This window comes from Thalassophryne amazonica, chromosome 4 (assembly GCF_902500255.1).
Source record: "Thalassophryne amazonica chromosome 4, fThaAma1.1, whole genome shotgun sequence".
Lineage (NCBI taxonomy): Eukaryota > Metazoa > Chordata > Actinopteri > Batrachoidiformes > Batrachoididae > Thalassophryne > Thalassophryne amazonica.
This window is the reverse complement of record NC_047106.1, coordinates 63,192,371-63,217,039: the sequence shown is the minus strand read 5'-3', so window position 1 is coordinate 63,217,039 and position 24,669 is coordinate 63,192,371. Positions and strand designations below refer to the sequence as shown.

The 24,669-nt window shown below is 41.8% G+C and overlaps 1 protein-coding gene across 5 annotated transcripts in view; it reads left to right on the top strand.

Moving 5' to 3' along the window:
* Window positions 1-24,627, top strand: part of fli1 (Fli-1 proto-oncogene, ETS transcription factor) — a 134,484-nt gene extending 109,857 nt beyond the window's left edge. For 3 of the 5 annotated variants that reach the window (XM_034168004.1, XM_034168005.1, XM_034168006.1), the window contains 4 exons: window positions 1,292-1,351; window positions 1,651-1,710; window positions 13,739-13,786; window positions 20,650-21,179. In XM_034168004.1, coding sequence (XP_034023895.1) covers window positions 1,292-1,351; window positions 1,651-1,710; window positions 13,739-13,786; window positions 20,650-21,179 — 698 coding nt within the window. Of the gene's footprint in view, window positions 1-1,291; window positions 1,352-1,650; window positions 1,711-13,738; window positions 13,787-20,649 lie in introns of all 5 variants that reach the window. The other 2 variants (XM_034168003.1, XM_034168007.1) reach the window with 1 other exon arrangement.
* Window positions 24,628-24,669: the final 42 nt, after the last annotated feature.

Sequence of the window (24,669 nt, the reverse complement as noted above, 5' to 3'; positions counted from 1 at the left end):
TTTGCAGCAGGTTTTTCTTTTTCTTTTTTTGATCACTGTGTTGAAACCATTTTACCAACTGTGAGATGGGGATCGATGACATTGTATCTATTGATGCCATTAGCGATTCTGATTATCAGTCCAATTCTTTATTGATTCCATTATCAATTCCTGAACAATTTTCTATGTGTAAAAGCATGGATGTACACAGATTTTCAGCATCAATGCCTGTGTTTTTCCATGTTCTTAGATACATAGATTGGCATCATGACATCACATTTGATGTCTTGGCAAATGAGGTTTTTTCAACATTGAACTGTCATAAAAACACAGCAGTACTGATTACAGGAATTGATAACATCTGAGGCATAGAATTCTGATGGATTGAAAAATCCAAAACTGGTTCTCAGCTGCAGCTGGTTCTTGATTGCCTTCTGTAATGCACATTTATTCTATTGCTATGTGCCAAAGAATACCACATTGCCTTGGACACTCATCTCATTGTTCTGTGGAATTCTTCTTTTTTATGACAGTTACTTTTGTCATTACACTATATGAGTAGAGACACTTGTGCCACATGGGTAACATCCTCCAATGTGCAGTATTAGTCAGATGCACATCATATGGGAAAAAATAGAACTGCCAAAAACTGTAATGGGAAAAGGTACAGGGTACATCAGACACCTCTCATGTATAACCTTTGGAAACAGTCATGTTAGTTGGTGAAATGCTCAAAGAAACTTTATAGCAAGCACTAAAGACTTACAAGAGTATTATGTATGTATATTGATTTGTTTTTCAAATATTCCATTTTTGTCATTACTTTTGAGTGCCATGGTTCAAATTCTTCCAACAGAAAACATTGTCATACTAAATGCAAACTATGATAGTTTTCAAACCAAAACACGTTGCAGAAATGTTAATTTGTCCAAAACAAAAGCTGAATATCGCATTTTCAAGGTTATAATGGCCACACATCTGCTTGTGGTGGGGGTGGGGGGGCAACATTATCCATCAGGAGGTTGTTATCAAGTCAAGTTACCACAAGAGGGTAGTAGTGCAGTATCATCCATCATTCAGGCTCCATTGTAATTAATGACTTCTGGTCTCCAACATTAGGCACTATATAAAGTACACACTTTTTTAACTACTTACAGGATAAACAGCACTTTCAAGTGGTCATATTTAGAATAATATAGAAGAATAATATAAAATAATATAGAATGATATGAGAAGTGGAACACAAACAATTCTCAACAGCATCCCAACATTAAAACTGATTTAAACTCCTCATGTTTTCTGTCTTTGTCAGAACCTTCATATGATGCTGTACGGCGAACGGGATGGTCCAGCAATATGCACAGCGGCAAAGGTGAGAGCACAGCAGTACCAGAGGCATGTGAGGTCCATGTTTTAGGATTGCAAACACCAAGTCTGAAAGGCACTTTGACCAGTTCCAACATAAACAGAGTCTAGACATGAACAGACAGACCCCCAAAGATTAGAAACTCTGTCATCAGAACATGAGCAGGTATCAGCAACGGCCTTGTTTACTTTGGATCCCTACTGGTGTGCTTAAATCGTGCAGCCTGTTTGTATGTAACACCGTGAACTTTTCTGATTCTCACTGTTTTTTCTTGAGCTTTCCTCTGTGATGATCTCTCTCTGCAGGCTCACCAGTGGTTACTCAGAATGTGACTAAATCCACTGAACAGCCCAGAGCTCAGCCAGGTGATGTCTTACCTGTTGCCTTCCATCATACATACACTGTTAGCACATGTTTAATACACTTTCCATATTTTCATGACAATTGTAACAGATAGGCTTAATTATTATTATTATCACACTAGAGTATAAGTATGAGTATAAGTTGCACCCTACCGCGTGCTGGGTAATCGGGAGAGTTGGGAGTTTTCCCGGTGGGCTGGTCCAACCTGGGGCCGTTGTGAGGGGGGTGTTAATATATACATACATATATGACCACCACTGTTAGGCTACACAGCAAGACACTTGGGCTGCTGTATCTTAAAGAGAAGACATTGTTATAAATGTCTTACAATCACAAAAATTCACAAGAAAATAACTTAAGACTGCTTCTTTTGCAATGTTATCTTTTCCAAAGCCCGAGGTAGGGACATCCCATTACACGTTTAACACCCCTATGCATTCATTACAGTTAGTTCAGTCCAATCAAGCCCTGTGCTCTCAGATGGGACTTGCGCTACTAGCAAGTACAGGAGGAGTGGCCCATGAATAAAAGATGGACAGAAAAAAGCCAGGTGGAGCTGAAAAAGCTAGATTAAGAAAAAGAAAAAGACACTGACTTGGCTGGGCAGACACTGTACGATATTTTCAGTCGTTGTACTCGGCTCCAGCTCAAACTGTGCGACAAAACCGCAGGGTTTAAAAGTTCAGAGCGCATGATTCATGTTCTCACACTGGGCCTCATGTATCAACGTTGCATACGGCGATATTTGAGCGTATATGGGGTGTATGCCAAAACGGCTGCGCTACTTGGCATTTATGTGGTCGTTGGCGTACGCTGCGCTGAAAATATACACCAGGTCGAGAGGTGGCGTAAATTATACACCAAAATGAACCAGCGCTGGAATCCACATAAAAATGAAGATGATCAACATGATAAACAGTGGCATTATACAAATCAGTGCATATGTTACATAAATAACACTTTCCTGATTATACTACATAATAATCAATACAAATCCCGCCTTTGCGGGATTGTTATGGAGCACAATCCGTGGTCACAGCGCTGACTGCAAAGACAGCGCTGCTCGACTTTTCTCCAGACTTCGAGCCTGGAGCCAGAGCAGCGCTGAGCTTAACTTTATGTGGTGTGATCGTTTTAGACAATGAAATTGATAATAACAACTGTAGTTTCGTCATTCCCTTAATTCGCCCGTGCTGCAACCAGGTTTTGTCGTCTCCATTCAGTTGTCACAATAAAATAAATACAGAAATAAATTTAAAAAATAAAGAAATCTGACAGATTAGGCGTGTCTTATTAATTGAGTGAGCAAATATCCACATGTCAAGAATTATTGACATGTGAAAAGAGAATACAGTGGTCCCTCACTATAACGCCGTTCACCTGTCGTGGCTTCAGAGTCTCGCGGAGTATTTAGTCCAATTTTGCATGCCTTTTTTTTTTTACAGTGTTCTGTGTTCTGCGTATCTGTTTATAAGAATCTTGTTGCCCAGAAGAGAAAAGAGCGGCAACAACTACTCATAACTGTGTTTGTCACACGGAAACAAACACCTGCTGCAGCCAGGTCTGAGTGGAAAAAGGCGCAGCGTCAGGATGCAGAGGCCCGATCTGTGAAATACTGGTCAGTCACTATTAATAATTTCTTATGTGTCCAACCTCATTCGTTGATCGTTAAAATTAATTTGTTAGTTCTAAATGCCATCATAATTATTTATAGGAAAACGTTCTATTTTTATTTCTCAAACAAATGTTTGGGCCTGAAAACAGTTTGGTCTTATTTTCCTACTAAGGTTTGAACTTAAACTGTGTAGTGAGGGGTTTTACAGCTTTGAAACGTCTATAATAATTGTAAAAAATAACGCTGACTACGTCGCGGTTTCGCGTATTACGGGCTGTTTTTTAGAACGTAACTCCAGTGATTAATGAGGGACCACTGTAACACTTTATTGATTATATACTACAAAACAATTGATACGACAGCCGCTTTTGACGCTCTATTGGCACGCGTCGTGATTGGTGGAGTTCTTTTTCATTACCGTCTTTCCGGGTTCCATGTCGTAAAATGAGGGTGTGTCTGAAGCGGAGTCTGAATATTTATGGGCGTGTTTATTATAATTATGATCGTTTCCACCCGCCGCATTTATCAAGATCACATCAGGCATACGCCAGAAATGGGCAGGTGCGCACTGCTTGATACATGTCTCGGCGACTTTGGTGTATTTCAAGTTTATGCCGTAAATTTACGCCACAAGTGCGCAACATTGATACATGAGGCCCATTGTACGTTCAAAAACCACACGTCGGGGTCGCGTTTCTTTTTTTAAAAAAAATTTATTTCATGCCTATCTGCGCGCACAGTGAGTGAAATCAGGTGGGTGGAGACTGAGCGCATATGGGTGCGCACGCACACACAGCAGACAGCAACGTGATTCATGAGAGAAAAAAAGAAGAAAACATAAACATTCATAACAAGTGTTGCTACTTACGCTGTTGTATAAATAAACTATATTTCATACGGAGTCATATAGCTGCACAAGGTGTAGCAACTTATTCCCTCATCTGTCATGAATCCTGTTGTTGTCTGCTGTGTGTGTGTGTGTGTGCACGCGCGCGTGCATATACGTTCGGCCCCCCACCTGATTCCACTCACTGTGCGCGCTGATAGGCATGAACTTTAATATGATATTAGGTTATTGCGAGGGAACGCAAAAAAAAAACCCACAAGACTTTAAATGAGATCACTGTTTGCTCTCTCCGGTATTTGCACACGCACAGTGCGCGACGTAATCAGCACGTAGACGCTTGTAGCGCTGCTTCAACAGCGCGAATCCTCACGAGTCACGACGGCCGACCAAAATATCAAACAGGGTTGATATTCATCCGACCATATGATTCCCCATCGGGAGGTGGTCGTGAGATGTTACACGCAGCTCGTTACTCCACGTACGAGGTCTGTTAGAAAAGTATCCGACCTTTTTATTTTTTGCAAAAACCATATGGATTTGAATCACGTGTGATTGCATCCGCCAAGCTTGAACCTTCGTGCGCATGCGTGAGTTTTTTCACGCCTGTCGGTTGCGTCATTCGCCTGTGAGCAGGCTTTGTGTGAGCACTGGTCCACCCCTCTCATCGGATTTTTATTGCGAATAAATGTCTGAACAATTTGGAGCTTTGCTGCATCAAATTTTTCCAGAAACTGTGAGAGACCTCCAGGTGGACACCATTCGGAAAATTCATATGGCTTTCAGCGACGATTTTATGGGGATTACACAGATTAAGGAGTGCTCCAGATAGTTTAAAGACCGCCCACAGCGTCTGAGAGCGCGGCACACTCCGAGCGCCGATCGACACGCTGAAACCCCGCTGAAACAACCAGATCATTTCCAACGTGAAGGCTTTGTTGATCCGGGACATCGTCTGACTTCCACAAAAAAAGGCAGAAGGCGTGGACATCAAGACTTTTTCGGCACATTCCACTGTTACAGTTTTTTTCTTGGAAAGAGGAGCGGAGGGATGCGCCACCGTGCTGCTCATGGCGCGGCACAAAACCACCTCTGTGTTGGTCTCACAGGACGGCTTTCAGATGGCTCAGACGGTTTTCAGTGGCTTTTCAGTCGTGTGACTATCTGAGAAATTGTGCATGAGCTGGACATGCCAGAACATGTCCTGTGAGGCTTCATCACGGCGTTGCTTTGCGCCATGCGGCTCCACCGCGACGCGCGGAATTCCTCCGCTCCTCTTTCCATGACAAAAACTCCTGTAACAGTGGAATGTGCCGTTCATTTCTAAACTGGACGCTGTGTTGATCCGAAACATCGTTTGACTAGCACAGAAATTGCGGAAGACGTGGACATCAGCACTTTTTCGGCACATTGAGACAGACGTACGGAGGAATTCCGCATGTCGGGAAATTTTCGCATGGCGCAAAGCAACGCCGTGATGAAGCCTCACAGGACATGTTGGGGCATGTCCAGCTCATGCACAATTTGTCGAATAGTCACACAACTGAAAAGCAACCGAAAGCCATCTGAGCCATCTGAAAGGCGTCCCGGATCAACAAAGCCTTCACATTGGAAATGATCTGGTTGTTTCAGCGGGGTGTCAGCCTGTCGATCAGCGCTCGGAGTGCGCCGTGCTCTCAGACGCTGTGGGCGTTCTTTAAACCGGCTGGAGCACTCCAGGGTGGTGTGTTTTTTCTTTTTTTTTTTTCATAATTCCACATAAGTGGCGCGATGTGATCCCACAGGTACCGGCCTGGTTTTTATTTTTTTATTTATTCCACATAAGCGGTGCGATGTGGTTCCACATCCACCAGCTGGTTTTTATTTCTTCCACATAAGCGGCGCAATGTGCTGCACCTGGCACTGTTCCTGCTGGAAAGACACTGGCGCATGCATGAACTCTTGCACCGGGTTCGTGCATGCCTGCCTGTCGGCACGTTTCATGGTGTGCTAATTTCAGGAGAAGGAGAAAAGGACTTGTACTGATTGGCCAGAGACAAAGGGACAGAGCTGGAAAGGATGTGGAGCAGGTTAGGGTGGTAAAAGATGCAGATGGTAATGGCTAACAAGTGAGAATAGTGAGTTGAAAAGGTGGAGGGAATAGTTTGAGGAGCTGATGAGTGAAGAAACTGAGAGAAAAGGCTGGAAGATAAGAGATTAGTAAGGTTGAAGTGAGGGCAGCTATGAAGAGGATGAAACGTGGAAAGGCAGTTTGTCCTGATGACATTCCAGTGGAGGCATGGAAATGTCTAGGAGAGATGGCAGTGGAGTTTCTAGCCAGACTGTTTAATCTTGGAAAGTGAGAGGAGTGGAAATGAAGTGTCCTGGTCTCTGTTTTCTAAGAACAAAGGTGATGTGCAGAGCTGCAGTAACTACAGAGGCATAAAGTTGATCAGGCACAGCATGAAGTTTTGGGAAAGAGTAGTAGAAGCTAGGCTTACAAAACAGGTGAAGATCTGTGACCAGCAATATAGTGCATTCTGAAAATATTCATGGCGTGAGACTTTTTTCCACATTTTGTTATGTTACAGCCTTATTCCAAAATGGATGAAATTAATTTCTTTCCTCAAAATTATACAAACAATACCCCATAATAACAATGTGATTTTTTTTTTGATTTTTGCGAATTTATTCAAAATTAAAAAAATAAAAAAATCTAAGAAATCACATAATTATCCACAGCCTTTGCCATGAAGCTCAAAATTGAGCTCAGGTGCATCCTTTTTCCACTGATCATCCTTGAGATATAAGGTCCCACAGTTGACAGTGCATGCCAGAGCACAAACCAAGGAATTGTCTGTAGACTTCAAAGACAGAGGAACCGAGGAACAAATCTGGGAAAAAGTACAGAAACATTTTTGCATCTTTGACGGTCCCAGTGAGCACAGTGCCCTCCATCCTCTGTAAATGGAAAATGTTCAGATCCACCAAGACTCTTCCATAATGCTGGCTGCCTGTCTAAACTGTGCAATCACTATGTCAGAGCTCCATCATTCTTCTGTGGAGACAGGAGAAGGACAGCCACTTCTGCAGCAATCCGCCAATCAGACGTGTATGGTAGATTGGCCAGACGGAAGCCACTCCTTAGTAAAAAGCACATGGCAGTCTGCCTGGATTTTGCCAAAAGGCACCCGAATGACTCTGACCATGAGAAACAAAATTTTATGGTCTGATGAGACAAAGAATGAACTTTTTGGTGTGAATGCCAGGTATCATATTTGGAGGAAACCAGGCACCATCCCTACAGCGAAGCATGGTGGTGGCATCACATTCAAAGAGGCTTGAGGCTGTAAATTCTGCCAAATGTGCATCAACAAATTGTTGGGCAAAGGCTGTGAATACTTTTGTACTGGTGATTTCTTGTTTGTTTTTTTTAATAAATTTGCAAATTTTCAAAAATAACTTTTCATGTTGCCCTTACAGGACATTGGTGTCCAAAGACATTCCAGAAAGGGCCAAGAGGGTGCAGGTTTTCTTTACAGCCACTGACTCCAGCAGGTGATTTCACTGATGAACTCATCCCATCTGATCAAAGTGATGTTAATCAGTGAAATCACCTGCTGGAGTTAGTGGCTGCAAAGAAAACCTGAACCCTCTTGGCCCTTTCTGGAATGTCTTGGGACACCACTGTCTTTGGACTATGATGTTTGCAGATGATGCTGTGATCTGTAGTGAGAATAGAGAGCAGGTTGAGTCTATCCTGGAGATGTAGATACAGATGCAAATTCCTTATTTTCATTGTAAAGTGTACAAGGAAAGGTAAGGTGCAAGCCTTTCAGTGCTAATTTCAACCTGAGTAAACCACGCACAGACTTGAAAGGTCTCGAGTAGAAAAGAAAAATAAACATAAAATTTAACTGAATGAAAGGTATGTCCAGAGCACAAATTAAAAAAGAAAAAATATATGAGAATGCAGTAGCAAAAAAGAGATTGCTTATTAAAAAGAGAAAAGTGTGTCTAAAACTGTGGAATATTTTAGTAGCAGTGGATAGTAGAGAAGCAGTGGATATTGCACAAGAACAAATATTGCACTCATTTCAAGTGTGGTATGTGACATGGATATTTGGATCCAGTGGCATTCATAGCTCTAACAACAGTTGGCTATAAACTGTTTTTCAATCTATTTGTACTTTCTTTAATGGCCCTGTACCGTCTGCCTGACGACAGTTGCTCAAACACAGAGGCGCGATACATTATGTTGAGATACACTCTGGAGAGAAGGGGAATGAAATTCAGTAGGACCAAGACGGAGTATGTGTGTGTGAATGAGAGGGAGCCCGGTGGAATAGTATGGGTACAAGGAGTAGAGGTGGTGAAAGTAGATGAGTTTAAATATTTGGGGTGAACTGTCCAAAGTAATGGAGAGTGTGGTAGAGAGGTGAAGACGAGAGTGCAGGCAGGGTGGAGTGGGTTGAGAAAGGTGTCAAGAGTGATTTGTAATGGAAAAATATCTGCAAGAGTGAAGGGGGAATTTTACAAGATAATGAGACAAGGTATGTTGTACCGCTTAGAGACGGTGACACTCACAAAAAGACAGGAGGCAGAGCTGAAGATGTTGCGATTCTCTTTGGGAGTGACGAGAATGGACAGGATTTGGATTGAACATACCAGAGCTCAAGTGGGACGGTTTGGAGACAAAGTCAGAAAATCTGGAGAACTTTCTACACGTAAGCGGCAAGGCTGAAAACCAACATTGAATGCCTGTGACCTTCAATTCCTCAAGTGGCACTGCATTAAAAACCAACATCATCGTGTAAAGGATCTTACCACGTGGGCTCAAGAACACTTCAGAAATCCATTGTCAGCTAACACAGTTCGTCGCTACATCTACAAGTGAAAGTTAAAACTCTACCATGCAAAGCGAAAGCCATACATCAACAACATCCAGAAACACCGCCACCTTCTCTGGGCCCGAACTCATTTGAAATGGACAGACGCAAAGTGGAAAAGTGTGCTGAGGTCTGATGAGTGCAAAGTCCAGTTTCAAATTGTTTTTGGAAATCATGGACGTTGTGTCCTCCGGACAAAAGAGGAAAAGACCATCCAGATTGTTACCAGCGCAAAGTTCAAAAGCCAGCATCTGTGATGGTATGGGGGTGTGTTAGTGCCCATGGCATGGGCAACTTACACATCTGTGATGGCACCCTCAATGCTGAAAGGTACATCAAGGTTTTGGAGCAACACATGCTGCCATCCAAGCAACGTCTTTTTCAGGGACGTCCCTGCTTATTTCAGCAAGAGGAAGATGGTGCCTGTGTGTTTGGTATGCCGTCAGCCCTGTCGCTCATCGAGTTTTTTGCTATTTGTTGCTGTATTTTTGCTCTGTGTGTTCTGCCGGGACACTTCAGCCTTGCTTGTGTATGGTCGCCAGTCTCTCTTGGACACTAATGCTCTTTATGAGCCGCTGCTGTCGTCTGGGTCCGGGCTTGGAGGGCCCCGCCCTGCTCTGCCACCTGTGCTCGCGGACGTCCTGCTCCACCTGCTCCGTTTTCCTTGCGTTCCTCTCCGGAGGAGGCGCTTTAGAAGGCGTGGAAAGCGGAGCGGTCTGTTGGTGAAACTTAAGTTTTACCTGGCAGCCTTCACTAGAGGGTCTGATCCTCGCCGCCTCTGTGATGGATGATATTTTTGGGCGTGGGAGCGCGCGCTGCGCACGAGAGACTGCTGGATTCGTCCTGTTCCTGAACTGATGACCGGACCAGCTCCGCTAAAGCTGTGCCCGTTTGTGCCGCAGCTTCCCGCTGCTGCCTCTCGCTGGGCTGCGGAGTTTTTACGCCGGTGCTGTCGTCTGCAGGCTCTCAGACGCGGTGTTTCACCTGAGCTCCTCCGGCCGTTGAAACACGCTGCGTCACTGGCTGATGAGGAGCAGAACTTCTGCATGACCTCATTAAAACCTGCTGATCCCACCGAGATCCTTAGTTTGGGTCTCATTAACATCAGATCATTGTCTCTGAAGTCATTGCTGGTGAATGACTTAATTGTGGATCATCGTCTGGATATGCTTGGATTATGTGAAACCTGGATTAAATCCACAGCTGTCCTTCCTCTGAATGAAGCCTGCCCACCAGAGTACACTTTTAGTCACGTTTCACGTGATGTGAAGAAAGGCGGGGGTGTTGCTTTTATTTATAAATCCAGGTTTACTTTAGTAACTGTTGGGGGTCAGAAATATAATTCATTTGAGCATCTGATTCTCCGTTATGCCCATGATGCTAAGTACTGTCAGGGTCATAAAACTGGAAATCAGCTATGTTATATTGTCACTGGCTACAGGCCTCCTGGCCCATATTCTGATTTTTTAGATGAATTTGGCACATTCATCTCTAGTCTTTCAACTAGTGTAGACAACATTTTGATTATTGGTGACTTTAACATTCATATAAATAAGCTCTCTGATCCCCTCGGTAAATCATTTATGGAAATCATGGATGCATTAGGATTTTAGCAGTTCGTTCATGGTTCAACGCATATCAGTGGTAATACTCTGGATTTGGTTCTTGCACATGGCCTTGCTGTCACAAATATCGACATCCTGCCTCTTGCATCAGTGGTCTCTGACCACTCGCTTATTAGGTTTACAATTATGCTGCCGCGTTTAGTGGAGCAACAACCTTGCCTATCATTGCGGCGACAAATTAAACCTTCAACTTTGACTGAACTCGAAGCAAGACTACCTGAAATCCTAACTTCAAGCTTGATGAAATTTCAGTCAGTAGATAGTCTTGCAGATAGCCTGAATTTAGTGCTAAAAACCACACTTGATAAGATTGCGCCTCCTCTATTAAAGCCACGCCTTCCCAAAGCACAGACACCCTGGTTCAATAGTTATTTGCGTGACCTTAGGAAGAAGGCTAGAGGGTTGGAACGGAAATGGCGTAGTTCCAAACTAGAGGTGTTTCACCTTGCGTGGCGTGAAGCTATTTTAGATTATAAGCATGCTTTATTGGCTACGAAGCAGGCGTATTATTCTGAATTGATCAACAAAAACAAGCATAACTCAAAGTTCTTGTTTGATACGGTGGCATTTCTTATTGATGGACAGCCACCTGTTGGTCGTTCTGCTTTTTCAGCACAGGACTTTCTGGGCTATTTTGAAAAGAAAATAAAAGATATTAGGTTGAGCACATCTCAGCATACTTTGGTTGAATCATTGTATCCAGCTACTGAGCTGGGGACTACTACTGAGGTGCTACCTAGATTCATGGAATTTAACAGTATCTCACAAGGTGTGCTGACGAAACTCATGATGTCTACTAGAAGCAGAACTTGTTTATTTGATCCTATACCAACAAAATTGTTTAAGGATCTTTGGCCCATTCTTGGGCCGACTGTGCTGGAAATTGTTAAACTTTCTTTAAACTCTGGATCTGTTCCAAATTGTTTTAAATCTCCAGTGGTTAAACCACTACTCAAGAAATCTAATCTTGATCCTGGTGAATTGAAAAATTATAGGCCGATATCAAATCTATTATTCTGCTCTAAAATTCTGGAAAAGGTGGTTTCACGGCAGCATGTGGACTATCTTACTGAGAATGACCTTTTTGAGCCACTGCAGTCTGCTTTTAGAAGACATCACTCCACAGAAACAGCACTTATTAAAGTAGTTAATGATCTTCTGCGAGCAGTGGACTCGGATACTACTACAGCATTGGTGTTGTTGGATCTCAGTGCTGCGTTTGACACAGTTGATCATCATATTCTACTTGATAGGCTAGAAAACCATTTCGGGATTACTGGAACTGCTCTTGTGTGGCTGACGTCTTATCTGTCTGGTCGTTCCCATTGTGTTTTGTGCAATGACACTACCTCTGACTTTAAGGGCATGAATTTCGGGGTTCCGCAGGGATCCGTTCTGGGTCCCCTGCTTTTTTCCATGTATATGGCACCCCTTGGGAACATTTTGCGGCGTTTCGGGGTTGCTTTTCATTGTTATGCTGATACTCAGTTGTATATGCCGATAGCTGCTGGAAATCCTGTTCACATAAAATCTTTACAGGACTGTCTTGCAGCAGTGAGAAGTTGGATGTCTAGCAACTTTCTACTTTTGAACTCTGATAAGACTGAAATGATGGTTCTTGGCCCAGCAAGACATCGGCACCAATTTGATCAGCTGGCGCTTAGCCTAGGTTCATGTGTTATACATCATACTGACAAAGTGAGGAACCTTGGGGTAATCTTTGATCCTACGTTGTCCTTTGACCTCCACATTAGGGACATTACGAGGACTGCTTTCTTTCATCTGAGAAATATAGCAAAGATTCGCCCCATCCTGTCTATGGCTGATGCTGAGACTCTGATTCACACATTTGTCTCTTCTAGATTGGATTATTGTAATGCTTTATTTTCTGGTCTGCCGCAGTCTAGCATTCAAGGACTTCAGTTGGTGCAGAATGCTGCTGCCAGAATTTTGACACAAAGTAGAAGGTTTGACCACATTACTCCCATTCTGGCATCCCTTCATTGGCTACCGGTTTCTGCCAGATTGGATTTTAAAGTTTTATTGTTGGTTTATAAAATTGTTCGTGGACTGGCGCCTTCCTACTTGGCGGACTTGGTTAAGCCCTATGTACCTGCGAGGCCTTTGCGTTCGCAGGATGCAGGGCTTCTGTGTGTTCCGAGGATTAACAAAACGTCTGTGGGGTATAGAGCCTTTTCCTACCATGGTCCGGCTCTTTGGAATGCTCTACCTGCTGTTATTCAGCTGTCTGACATGGTGGAGATTTTTAAATCAAGACTGAAGACCCACTTTTTTAGACTGTCTTATCATTAATTTTTTAATCTGTTTGTGTTTGCTTTGTAATTTCTTTTTATTCTACTGTGTTTTATCTTTTAACTGTGTTTTTCTTGCTTTTAATTTTGAATTTAGATTAATTTGTGTTGTTGTGAATTATGTGAAGCGCCTTGGTGCAACTTTGTCATGATTTGGCGCTATATAAATTAATAAATTATAATTTATAATTATAGCAAGACAATGCCAAGCCACATTCTGCACGTGTAACAACAGCGTGGCTTCGTAGTAAAAGAGTACGGGTACTAGACTGGCCTGCCTGCAGTCCAGTCCTGTCACCCATTGAAAATGTGTGGCACATTATGAAGCGCAAAATACGACAACAGAGACCCCGCACTGTTGAACAACTGAAGTCGTACATCAAGCAAGAATGGGAAAGAATTCCACCTACAAAGCTTCAACAATTAGTGTCCTCAGTTCCCAAATGCTTATTGAGTGTTGTTAGAAGGAAAGGTGATGTAACACAGTGGTAAACATACCACTGTTCCAGCTTTTTTGAAACGTGTTGCAGGAATCCATTTCAAAATGAGCAAATATTTTCACAAAAACAATCAAGTTTATCAGTTTGAGCATTAAATATCTTGTCTTTGTGGTATATTCAATTGAATATAGGTTGAGGAGGATTTGCAAATCATTGTATTCTGTTTTTATTTACATTTTACACAACGTCCCAACTTCATTGGAATTGGGGTTGTAAATACACCAGCAAACAGCCTCAAAACTAACAAACTCTCTTCTTATCCACAGATCCTTACCAGATTCTTGGACCAACCAGTAGTCGCCTCGCCAATCCAGGTAAGACATGGAGCCCAATCACAACTGCATCTTAAAATTATAAAAGCCATTCTCCTGTGATGTTCTCCCAGGATAGCTTTGTTTGAGTTTTTGATGTGTGATTACGGTAAGTCCCTTTGACTTCTCTCTGTGTCATCACAGCAGATCAGAGATGGATCTGCATGTTGATTTTCCACAAGTCTTATGCAAGATGTCATTCCTGATGCAACTCCACATGACATGATACATGGGTCGGGGTGGGCTTGAACTGGGAACCTTCTGCACCCAGCTACAGTCAATTTACAGTTACAATTCACTGAACCTGCATGTCGTTGGAAGTGGTAGAAAGCCGAGGCACCCAGAGGGAACATTTGTATTCAGTTGTTTATGGGTTAAATTAGTTGGCTCTTCAACTAGTTTTAAATTCTGTTAAGCCATATAGTCAGTATTAATTTCAGTTAGAGACACAGTTTTCAAATCTATGAGCTGTTCAGTTTCCATTGTGTTATCTTTATACTCGACTAATACATATGAGTCACTATGTTTTAGATTGCAGTCAGTCAACTTTCAAACAGCTTTACATTCATGTATATAAATTAGATTTATAGTCATTTAATTTTAGATTTAGTGAGCATTTCAATTTTTTTCAATTTATTTTCATTTATATAGCACCAAATCACAACAGAGTTGCTTCAAAGCGCTTCACACAGGTAAGGTCTAACCTTACCAACCCCCAGAGCAACAGTGGTAAGGAAAAACTCCCTCTGAGGAAGAAACCTCAAGCAGACCAGACTCAAAAGGGTGACCCTCTGCTTGGGCCATGCTACAAACATAAATTACAGAACAATTCACAGAACAATTCACGGACGAATATACAAGAAATGCTATTGGCGCACAGGACAGGAGGATCGCCAACACGAATACAACACCCATCTCTGGATGGAGCTGCACCTTAAACAGAGAGAAAAAACAATCAGGCATCAGAAAGACAAAACAATACTGTATAATTTGCCAGCATTAAACAACAAGGAAAACAGAGAAATACTAAGGTGATCGCCGGCCACTAGCCATACAACTTCACTAAAAGACCCAGAATTTAGGTAAAGTTGAGGCCACGGCCTGCTCCAATTACTAATAAATGAATTATAAACTACACTCGACATGAGAGTAGTTTACCTCATGTCTCAACTTTACCTAAATTCTGGGCAGGTGGTGAACACAGGTGGTGAAATCATGTCGAGTGTAGTTTTGAGCACTGAGTTTAAACTATCCACAAGTCTGTCTACTGACTGGGTATTTGTCAAATGTGAAGCTAAGACATCAGGCAGTCTAGCTTCGAGTTCAGTCTTAGTTGAGGAGTTGATGCATCGCCGTAATGATATATAAGGTTGTTGTTCCACTAAACACGGCGGTGAAACTGTAAACTTAATAAGTGAGTGATCAGACACCACTGATGTAAGAGGCATAATGTCAATATTCGTGACAGCAATACCACGTGCGAGAACCAGATCCAGGGTATTTACACTAATGTGCGTCGAACCCCGAATGCATTGCAGAAATCCTAATGCATCCACAATTTCCATAAATGATTTGCAGAGGGGATCAGAAGGCTTATTTATATGAATGTTAAAGTCGCCAATGATCAGAATGTTATCTGCACTAGTTGACCAATTAGAGATGAACGCACCAAATTCATCTAAGAATTCAGAATATGGGCCAGGAGGCCTATATACAGTGACAAAGTAATATGACTGATTTTTATTCTTCTGACCTTGGCAATGTGTAATATCCTGAGCAGAGCAGAGAATCAGAAGCTCAAACGAGTTATATTTATAACCCCCAACAGCTAATAAGCTAAACCTAGATTTATAAATAAGAGCAACACCCCCGCCTTGCTTCGCATCACGAGGGACGTGACAAAATGTATATGCTGGTGGGCAGGCCTCATTTAAGGGGAGGACAGCTGTAGGTTTAAGCCAGGTTTCACATAGCCCAATCATATCTAAGTGATGATCAATAATTAAATCATTGATCAACAATGATTTTGAGGACAGTGATCTTTTGTTAATGAGACCCAGTCTAAGGACCTCAGTGGGGTTGACAGCTGAACTGTTTGGGTTTAGGGGTGGTTCCAGAGTAGCATATATAAGATGCATAGAAGTAGGTTTAGGTTTGAGACATTCCACGCGCGTTGTAGGTAGCAGACACGAAATCTTTGCTATTGCTGGAACAACCACTGGGCCATCCTCAATTTCATCATCATCCAATATAGTAATGGGTATTAAGTTTGGAAAGCATATCCCTCTATGATTTTTACAGACACGACTACGGAAGCAGGCCACAGTCTCAACTTGTTGAAATTCCCTCCCTGGCAAATAAACTGCACTATCACTGTCAATAAAACAGTCAGATTGTGTGGAGACTTTCAAGTCCAGACTTAAGACGCACTTATTTTCCCTTTCATATGGCTAGCATACTGATACAGTTTTGTTTTACGCTTTTTACTCTTTTAATTAATTTATTAGTAATTGGAGCGGGCCGCGGCCTCAACTTTACCTAAATTCTGGGTCTTTTAGTGAAGTTGTATGGCTAGTGGCTGGCGATCACCTTAGTATTTCTCTGTTTTTTTTTTTGTTGTTTAATGCTGGCAAATTATACAGTATTGTTTTGTCTTTCTGATGCCTGATTCTGTTTTTTCTCTCTGTTTACGGTGCAGCTCCATCCAGAGATGGGAGTTGTATTTGTGTTGGCGATCCTCCTGTCCTGTGCGCCAATAGCATTTCTTGTATATTCGTCCGTGAATTGTTATGTGAATTGTTCTGTAATTTAAGTTCGTAGCATGGCCCAAGCAGAGGGTCACCCCTTTGAGTCTGGTCTGCTTGAGGTTTCCTCCTCAGAGGGAGTTTTTCCTTACCACTGTTGCTCTGGGGGTTGGTAACGTTAGACCTTACCTGTGTGAAGCGCTTTGAGGCAACTCTGTTGTGATTTGGTGCTATATAAATGAAAATAAATTTAAATTGAATTGAAAATCACCACAGTGGATTTTCTGCACTAAATTCCCCGCTAAGCTAATGGATTCCACACCAACATTTGTCATAAGCCTTGCAGGGTCTCTCATCACCTGCTTTGTGGCCTGCTGTAGATTCCTAATGTTACCCTCCCTGTAGAGCTCTATCTATGTTCGCAGACAAGATGGCGGTACCTTCCCCAGTAGGGTGGAGGCAGTCCGGCATCAGCAGGCTACGGCGGCCCCAGAACGAAGGCCAGTTATCAATAAAGCTAAAGCCAGCCACCTATTTAACGATGTCAGCCTGCTAAATGCCTCATCAGTACCCCGGGAGGGGAGGGGACCAGAGACTATTAATCAATGTCGACACATCTTTCTGGGAAGGTCACAAGTCCTCTCTATGTCCATTTTTGTGACCTCTGAGTGCTTCATCCTATCATTGGTGCCAACGTGAATAACTATGTGACTATATCTCATGTCATGTTCCTTCGTCTGTCTTCCCTTCTGCAGCATCAGCACCCTAAGATGAGATGCAGTGTCGGGAGCTCTGGCCCCAGGAATACATTTAACGTCAGCTGGCGTCTGTAACCCGACTTTGCGGGGAATAGAATCCCCTATCACTAAAGTCCGGTGTTTCGGCCTGGAGACAGGAGTGGAAGTCACTTGTGGGCTCAGAGAATTCACATCAGGCAATTCCAAGGGGTAGAACCGATTCACAGTTTACAGTGGCGAGTGTGATCGGGGTGCCACAACCGGGCATCAAGCCCTACGGGGCTTCCTCCGCTTAGCCACAGTCTGAAAGCCGTCCTCCACAGCCAGCGTTTCTAAGCTTATGCTAATGGGCTCACTAGCTGGCCCAACACTAACCTCATCTGGAGTGCCCATAACACCTAACTCCACTGAGCTAAGAAGCTGCTCTGACTTATGGACACGGCTCTCTAAGAGAGCCACCCTATCTTCCAACATCACGCAGGATTTACGGAGGGTGTAAAGTAGAATTAGTAGTGTACCTTGTGCACTAAGAAATTCAAGAATGTAGCCAGGCAAACATGAGCTAACCAATAATGGATAAGCTAACCACTCCTAAGACTCACACAGACGCAAATAAATGAATTAAAATTCACAGCAGTGTCAGATCCCGCTTTTTTGGACACACGGCACACGCTCACCCTCCGATGAATGTGTTTGTGTACAAAACCAGCTCTCCGTCTCTGGGGTCCGATCTTCGTGTCTCCACGGGTATTACCCGGCAGGGCTGCACAAAGGCTGTTCAAGCTGGTGGCGAGGAGATTCATCTAGCCGCTCACTGCCTCCATCCGGACGTCCACCCCGCTGATGCTGATCTCGCACCCCGGTCGAATAGCCTTCTCTGGAACCAGGATACGAACCGGCCACGCCCGTTAACGGCAGCTCTCCTCTTATGGATCAGGGCTTTTGGAATGTTGCTAGATTTTGAATTTAGTGACTCGTACAGCGAGTCCCCAGGATGTGTTATTTTCATTAAAAAACAGACTAACCTTTTAGAGCACTTTTTGATGTTGTACACCCAATAAACTTTAACTTTTACACCTTAAGAAGCATCAATAATCCAATGTCCGAGCCTTAACACTTTAACTGCATGCTTAGAAATTTATTGCAGGTTTTGCAAGTGCCGACAACATAATCAAAAATAGGTTATATGATGATAATTTCACAACAGTAATTCAAGTATAATTAGAATAATGATTGGCAGAGATTTTTTGTTTTTGATTCAATAATACTGTCTGATCTTACTTTGACTGGGACTGGATTGACTTCTTAACAATTTTTCTAGGAGTGAGGGAAGGAGGTTTTTGAGGTTAAAGTTCCCAGCTCGATGAACTTGATTTCCTCTTCATCAGCTATTAATCATTAGCTGACCACGATCCTTGTGTGATGTTATAATCCTTCAGGAAGTTAATCCACATAAGAGTTTATTCCTTCTTCAATCAACCAAAAGTTGATCTAATCCATTCTGGTATGCTGTGATGTTCCTTGAGAGAGAAAACGTTGAACATTCCCCACTCAGACTTAAGGCCAGTGATTATTCTCCAAAGTTCTGCTACTCCGTGACTGGACGGCCTGAGTGGGAGTTAAAAACTCTCTCAAATGATCTTTTATGGCTCCAATCCTCTCACTCCACGATTCCAATTGATGCTCACAAGATGGTCAAGTCTTGTGATCTCCTCATAGCAGGGGAGAAGTGGCAACAGCACCTCTCCCTGGAAGAATAACTCTGTTTCCTGGTGTTTCACAGTTTATATATGTGCTTGACTCTTGTTGTCTTCAGATGATCTTGGTTACCATGGGGACGCTGTTGACTCAAAACCTCCTCCCTTCTCCTTCCCTTACTGGAAATCTTCTGCAGCTCCTTACCAGTAACTTATTGCTCAAGTTCCTCTTTTCTGTTAACACTTCAGCTTTTCTGAGAATTCATTCTTTTAAATCATTTCTTTAGAATCACATCAATCATATTCAATCATTTCATTACAACTCTTTTTCACATAAAAACAATTCATATGATCATATACAAACATTTTCATTCCTTATTATTCATTTCATATTTTACCAACATCTTAATCATTTGATCAATTGTTTATCATCAGCTTTTCTTGCCCTGCTTGCGACATTTTCTTCACTTCCCCTTTTCCTCTGACTCTGCACTCTTTATGAAAAACAACTCATATAAGCATTCATTTCACTTATTTGTAACATACTTTTTCTAATACGTTTTCTAATCAACTCTTAATTTTATCACATTAATACTTCATTTGATCATACTTGTCATGTTAGAATCATTCTTAGACATTTTCCATCGTCTTCACCACTGAGTTCATTCCGTGGGCCTCCCCATTTGTAATGGAAAAGTCCGGTATGACCTCACTTACTCCGGGAAAGTACCAAACACTGTGCAGTTTAATCCAACAGCATGTATATTAATCCCATGGCACGTATTATATTCCAAGATGAAAACAAGCTGAAAGCAAGCTTAAAGTCATCTTTCCTGACAGCAGTTACACTGAAAAACTAGCAGAAGTATTAAACAGGTAAAAAAGCAGCAGCTATAAAATACACTAAACAGTTAATTAACTAACAGGAGTGTAAAAAAAATGAAATGAAAAAATGATGATGGGGGTCCGAAATAGCTAACGCAAGCTAACCGCCGCTCCTAAGATTTTACACAGGAGTAAAATAATTACTTAAAATTCACAGCAGTTCGACAGAAAAATGAACGAACAGAAGTATTAAATGGGTAATAAAGAAACAGCTATAAAAAGTAACAACGGGGGAGGGGAGGGGTCGACCTAGCTAGCGAAAGCTAACCGCTAGCGAATGCTAACTGCTAGCGAATGCTAACCGCTAGCGAATGCTAACTGCTAGCGAGGACTGTTGTTAAATAATGTTCAGAGTAGATCCAATTAATGACCAGAAGAGTGCTAAACAGAAATAAAAGAAGCATATACAACCGTGTGAAGTTCAGAGTGGCGTCACAGCAACAAACAATCCTTCAGAAGCAAGTTGCCAGTTAGCTTTATAATTCTGTTAGCTTTATATTCAATTAGCTTGATATTATTTGCATGCACAGCATGTTGAAGCACTTAAAGAAGGCTGTGGTTCAAAGTATAGTCCCTTCCTCTGTGGAGTTTATGCTGCTTCCTCTGATAATCAAACATACACATTAGTTTCAAAACAGCTGGACAACCCTCTCAATGTGCAAAGCTGTCATCGTCATTGGGATGTGACAACATGCAGCTGAACATGTGCTCCTCATTGAGGCTGGAATAAGGTACTGTGTTGTGCTTTTGTTTAGATGAGCAGACACCAGCTGATAAGTATTTGTTCATTTGCTTGCCAACAGGTTCAGGTCAGATCCAGTTGTGGCAGTTCCTCCTGGAGCTCCTATCTGACAGCGCCAATGCTGGCTGCATCACCTGGGAGGGTACCAATGGCGAGTTCAAGATGACGGACCCAGATGAAGTGGCGCGGCGTTGGGGCGAGCGTAAAAGTAAACCTAATATGAACTATGACAAGCTGAGCCGTGCACTGCGCTACTACTATGATAAGAACATCATGACGAAGGTGCACGGCAAGCGCTATGCCTACAAGTTTGACTTCCACGGTATTGCTCAAGCTTTGCAGCCGCACCCTACTGAGTCATCCATGTATAAGTACCCTTCGGACCTAGCCTATGTGCCTTCCTACCATGCTCACCAGCAGAAGGTTAACTTTGTTTCCCCACACCCGCCTTCCATGCCAGTCACCTCCTCCAACTTTTTTGGACCCACTACTCCATACTGGAGTTCACCCACTGCAGGCATCTACCCTAACCCAAATGTGCCCCGCCACCCTAACACCCACGTCCCGTCTCACCTGGGCAGTTACTATTAAAATTCCCCGCTGTGACCAGCCATCATCTCGGCCTGTATTACCAATGGCACCAAAACACAGAACAACTGAGCTAATGGGGCATTTGTCCTCTGAAGAAATTTGGCTCCTGAAAAGATGAAGAATGATAGAATTGAAGATTTTCTTTTTATATGTAAGAATTTATTTTAAAAATAAACTGGATGCTGTGGTCCAAAATGGAATACTACTTATAAATGTTGACTTGCTTTTTTGTTTGTTTTGGACATGCCTCTGAGTCTCCGGTGCCTTTGTCTTCCTCTTCTGCCTGAAAGCTGCAACTACAGTCTCAACAGACCTGAGGACAGTCTGTCTGCATCCTCACTCCCTTGTTTGCCCCATTGCCAGACATGGGCCTGCTATTTATGGGTCTCAATCTACATCTGCCTCAGTACATCTGGGACATTACATTTTAAAGCATCTGCTTTCTACGACTTTGCTGGGATTTCTCATTCTCCCATCTCACCTTCTGTTTCCAGTGTCTACATCCGCATCTTTTTATGCGTGTTTGGAGAGTCTCCTGGAATTCACCTGGCAAGATGAGCTCTTAAAAGAGGTGGACTTTTCTCAGCACTGAATGAAATTTGGCAACTGGAATATCCCATTCATCGTTTAATTTAAACTGGAAGGCTAGAGAAGAATTAAAGCTATAGAGAGAAGCGCTGTATATTTGGCTGACCTGGGTCAAATCAGTTACTTTTTTGTGTGCTTGTGTCGTGTACTTTTCAAGGTAGACATTGTATACACTTCGAGGGCAATTCAGTTGGCTCAGTTGTGTTGGAAGAGCAGAGGTGAGATGTAATTGAAGTAAATTGCAACAATAATTCAATCCAGGTCAGATGTTTCAAGCGGTCACACAGAGGCTGTTAAATGTTTGCAATGTTGTTTTTTTAGCCGTGACATTTCCAGATGTTTTGTTGTTGGACCATGTCAATATTAATGTGAATGTCTTTTGGACGGAGAAATGCATATATGAACATCCTATATCAAAATCAAATTTGTCAGATTATTTCAAATTATATATATATATATATATAATGAAGAAATGTTTCTTCATACTTACCACCCCATTTGCTGCATATCAATCCACCAAACTGAGCCCAGTGGTGAAGTTTCTACTTCCTATATTTTATGTTGCAGATGTTATTATGTAGTAGTTATCTACACAACATGTATTGCATGTTGTTTAGTTAACATTTTATTTCAGGTGCCTTAGCATGGACAACAACAACAAGAGTCAGACAAAGTCATGCGACGAATTCTATCAGTTCTATTCAATAAAAGAATAAAGGTGCAATAGGACATTTCAGTTTCTCAAGCTAAATCTAACCTTTTCTTTTTTATTTTGAAGTGCACTCTGATAATAATGGGACACCCCTCCAAGTCTGCAGCCAGAATATTTCTTGTTTTGGGTTGTCTAATTGCTCGGGTCATGTCTATGTCACTCTCTTTGATGAGAGTGCATTAAATTCTAGCATATAGTCAGAGCCCACCTCTTTCCATTTTGGGTTTACTGAGTGGACTTAAAGTCTGTGGTGACTAGCTCATGGCCCTGCATCAGACAGCTGGCCAAAACATCCAGGAAAGTGGATATCCCCTGTGGTCAATGTTGAAAAGCGATGGGAGTGTGACCAATATTTTTTTTTTTTACAAATCTCTGACTGAAACATTGACAGGTTGGCCATTGTCATGTCTTGATTAGTCAGCTGTGTGGGGCAGTAATTCACCCTTGTGTTTGTTTTTGTTTTTTTTTTTTCAGGTTATTTTTGTTCCAGCTGGACAAAAACTGTAAATATATGTAGGGATTTTATCCTGGTCTGAGCAGTATAGTTTTCAGATGGCCTGTGCATTGGAATCACTCTGAGTGTGAAAACATATTAAGCACAACAGCAGAAAATGTGTTGTAGAAAGAAATGTGCCAGCTGTTCGTTTTTTTTTTTATTTTTATCTTTATTCATTTTCAACCTTTAGAATTTGGGAAAAGTAACACAAGAAAAGCACACCTGTCTCTTAGAGCTTTTCTTTAAGAACTTATTCATCAGAAGATGAAGCTTATGTGATCAGTGGAAAGATTATGTGTCTGGCTTAAGTATAAACTGCAAGACTAACTTAACAGCATATCTATGCTTACCGTTTGCCAAATCCCATGCACGCCATCCATGATCACTGCTTTATCGACAGGTTTAGGGGTAAGTTGTGTTTGGCCAGGCCTGGCTCTTCATTTGAATGCTGCATGTGCTTCTGAATGTTACTTTCTAACCCAGCTGAAGGCCTGCAAAAATACACATGGATGTCAATCCAGGATTTCATCATAAAGTCAAAACATATCCACCTTCAGGTGTTCAAAGCTTGTAGCAACATATGTTTGTTTTAAGTGACTGAAAATGGACACTTGAAAATAAATTACTTGGGAATGAGTAGTTTATCAGAGAACAAAACCGCTAAAGTATGATGAAATGAAACAAAGAAATCCTCAGATTCGCAAACGCTGTGCGTTTGTCAGACCTATTTTTTATTATTATATAAGCAACAGTCAACTAGGCATTAAAGCAACTTACTGTATAAATTATGCAGAGTTATTTTCATATGTGACACAGTATTAAAAAGTCAAGAGAATTAATACGAGTTGACCTCGGTCAAAAATGCAAACCTTTTAAGTCCATTTCTGCTAAGTAGTTTGTTCAGCATTTTAAACGATTTATATCTGTACATTTGGGCAAAACATTTTATCATTGTTTGTGATTGTTGGTTTTCTTGTTATTGTTAATATTTCTGACATATGGCTTTATAACATCCAAAGTGCTTTAAAGTGCACTTTTTTTGTATTGCCAAAACCAAAGATGCCTGCTTCAATCATAACCTAACAGCCATGAATCTTTTACTTTACATTGCATTATGTGATTATAATGGTTCTTTCCATTGTAAATCATATTAACAAATTACATATCATATTGCTCTGACGAATGCAATAACAACATTCAGGTATTTTATTCCCCCAGAAAATACAGACACTCTGTCCACTACCATCTTTCCCTGTTTTTCATAGCTTAAAACAAGTAGATAACAAGGGAACATGTAATTTGTAGCATAATCAAATTATTGTAATGTACCCTGAAGTTCCATGCAAGCATTATCACTGAATAGGGATCAGTGCTACTTCATATATGCAATGTGTTTTGGATATCAAATATATATATATATTTGTATGTATAATATTATGATTAACCAATGTGTTGTATTATTATTATTATATTATTGTCCTGCAATGTATGAAGTAATACCTTTTGATAAAGGGCTTTTGTATAGGAGAATGTGACTAAATAAATATTTTTACCTCTCAAAATGTTGGTATAGGTGAAATTAAAGTTTGTGCATTCTATGTTGTACACCATAATACAATAAATCATTGTGGCAATCCCTTGAGGGTGAGGAACATGGGCTCTTGGTTGATTGCCATGTGGGATGGTGGACCTCG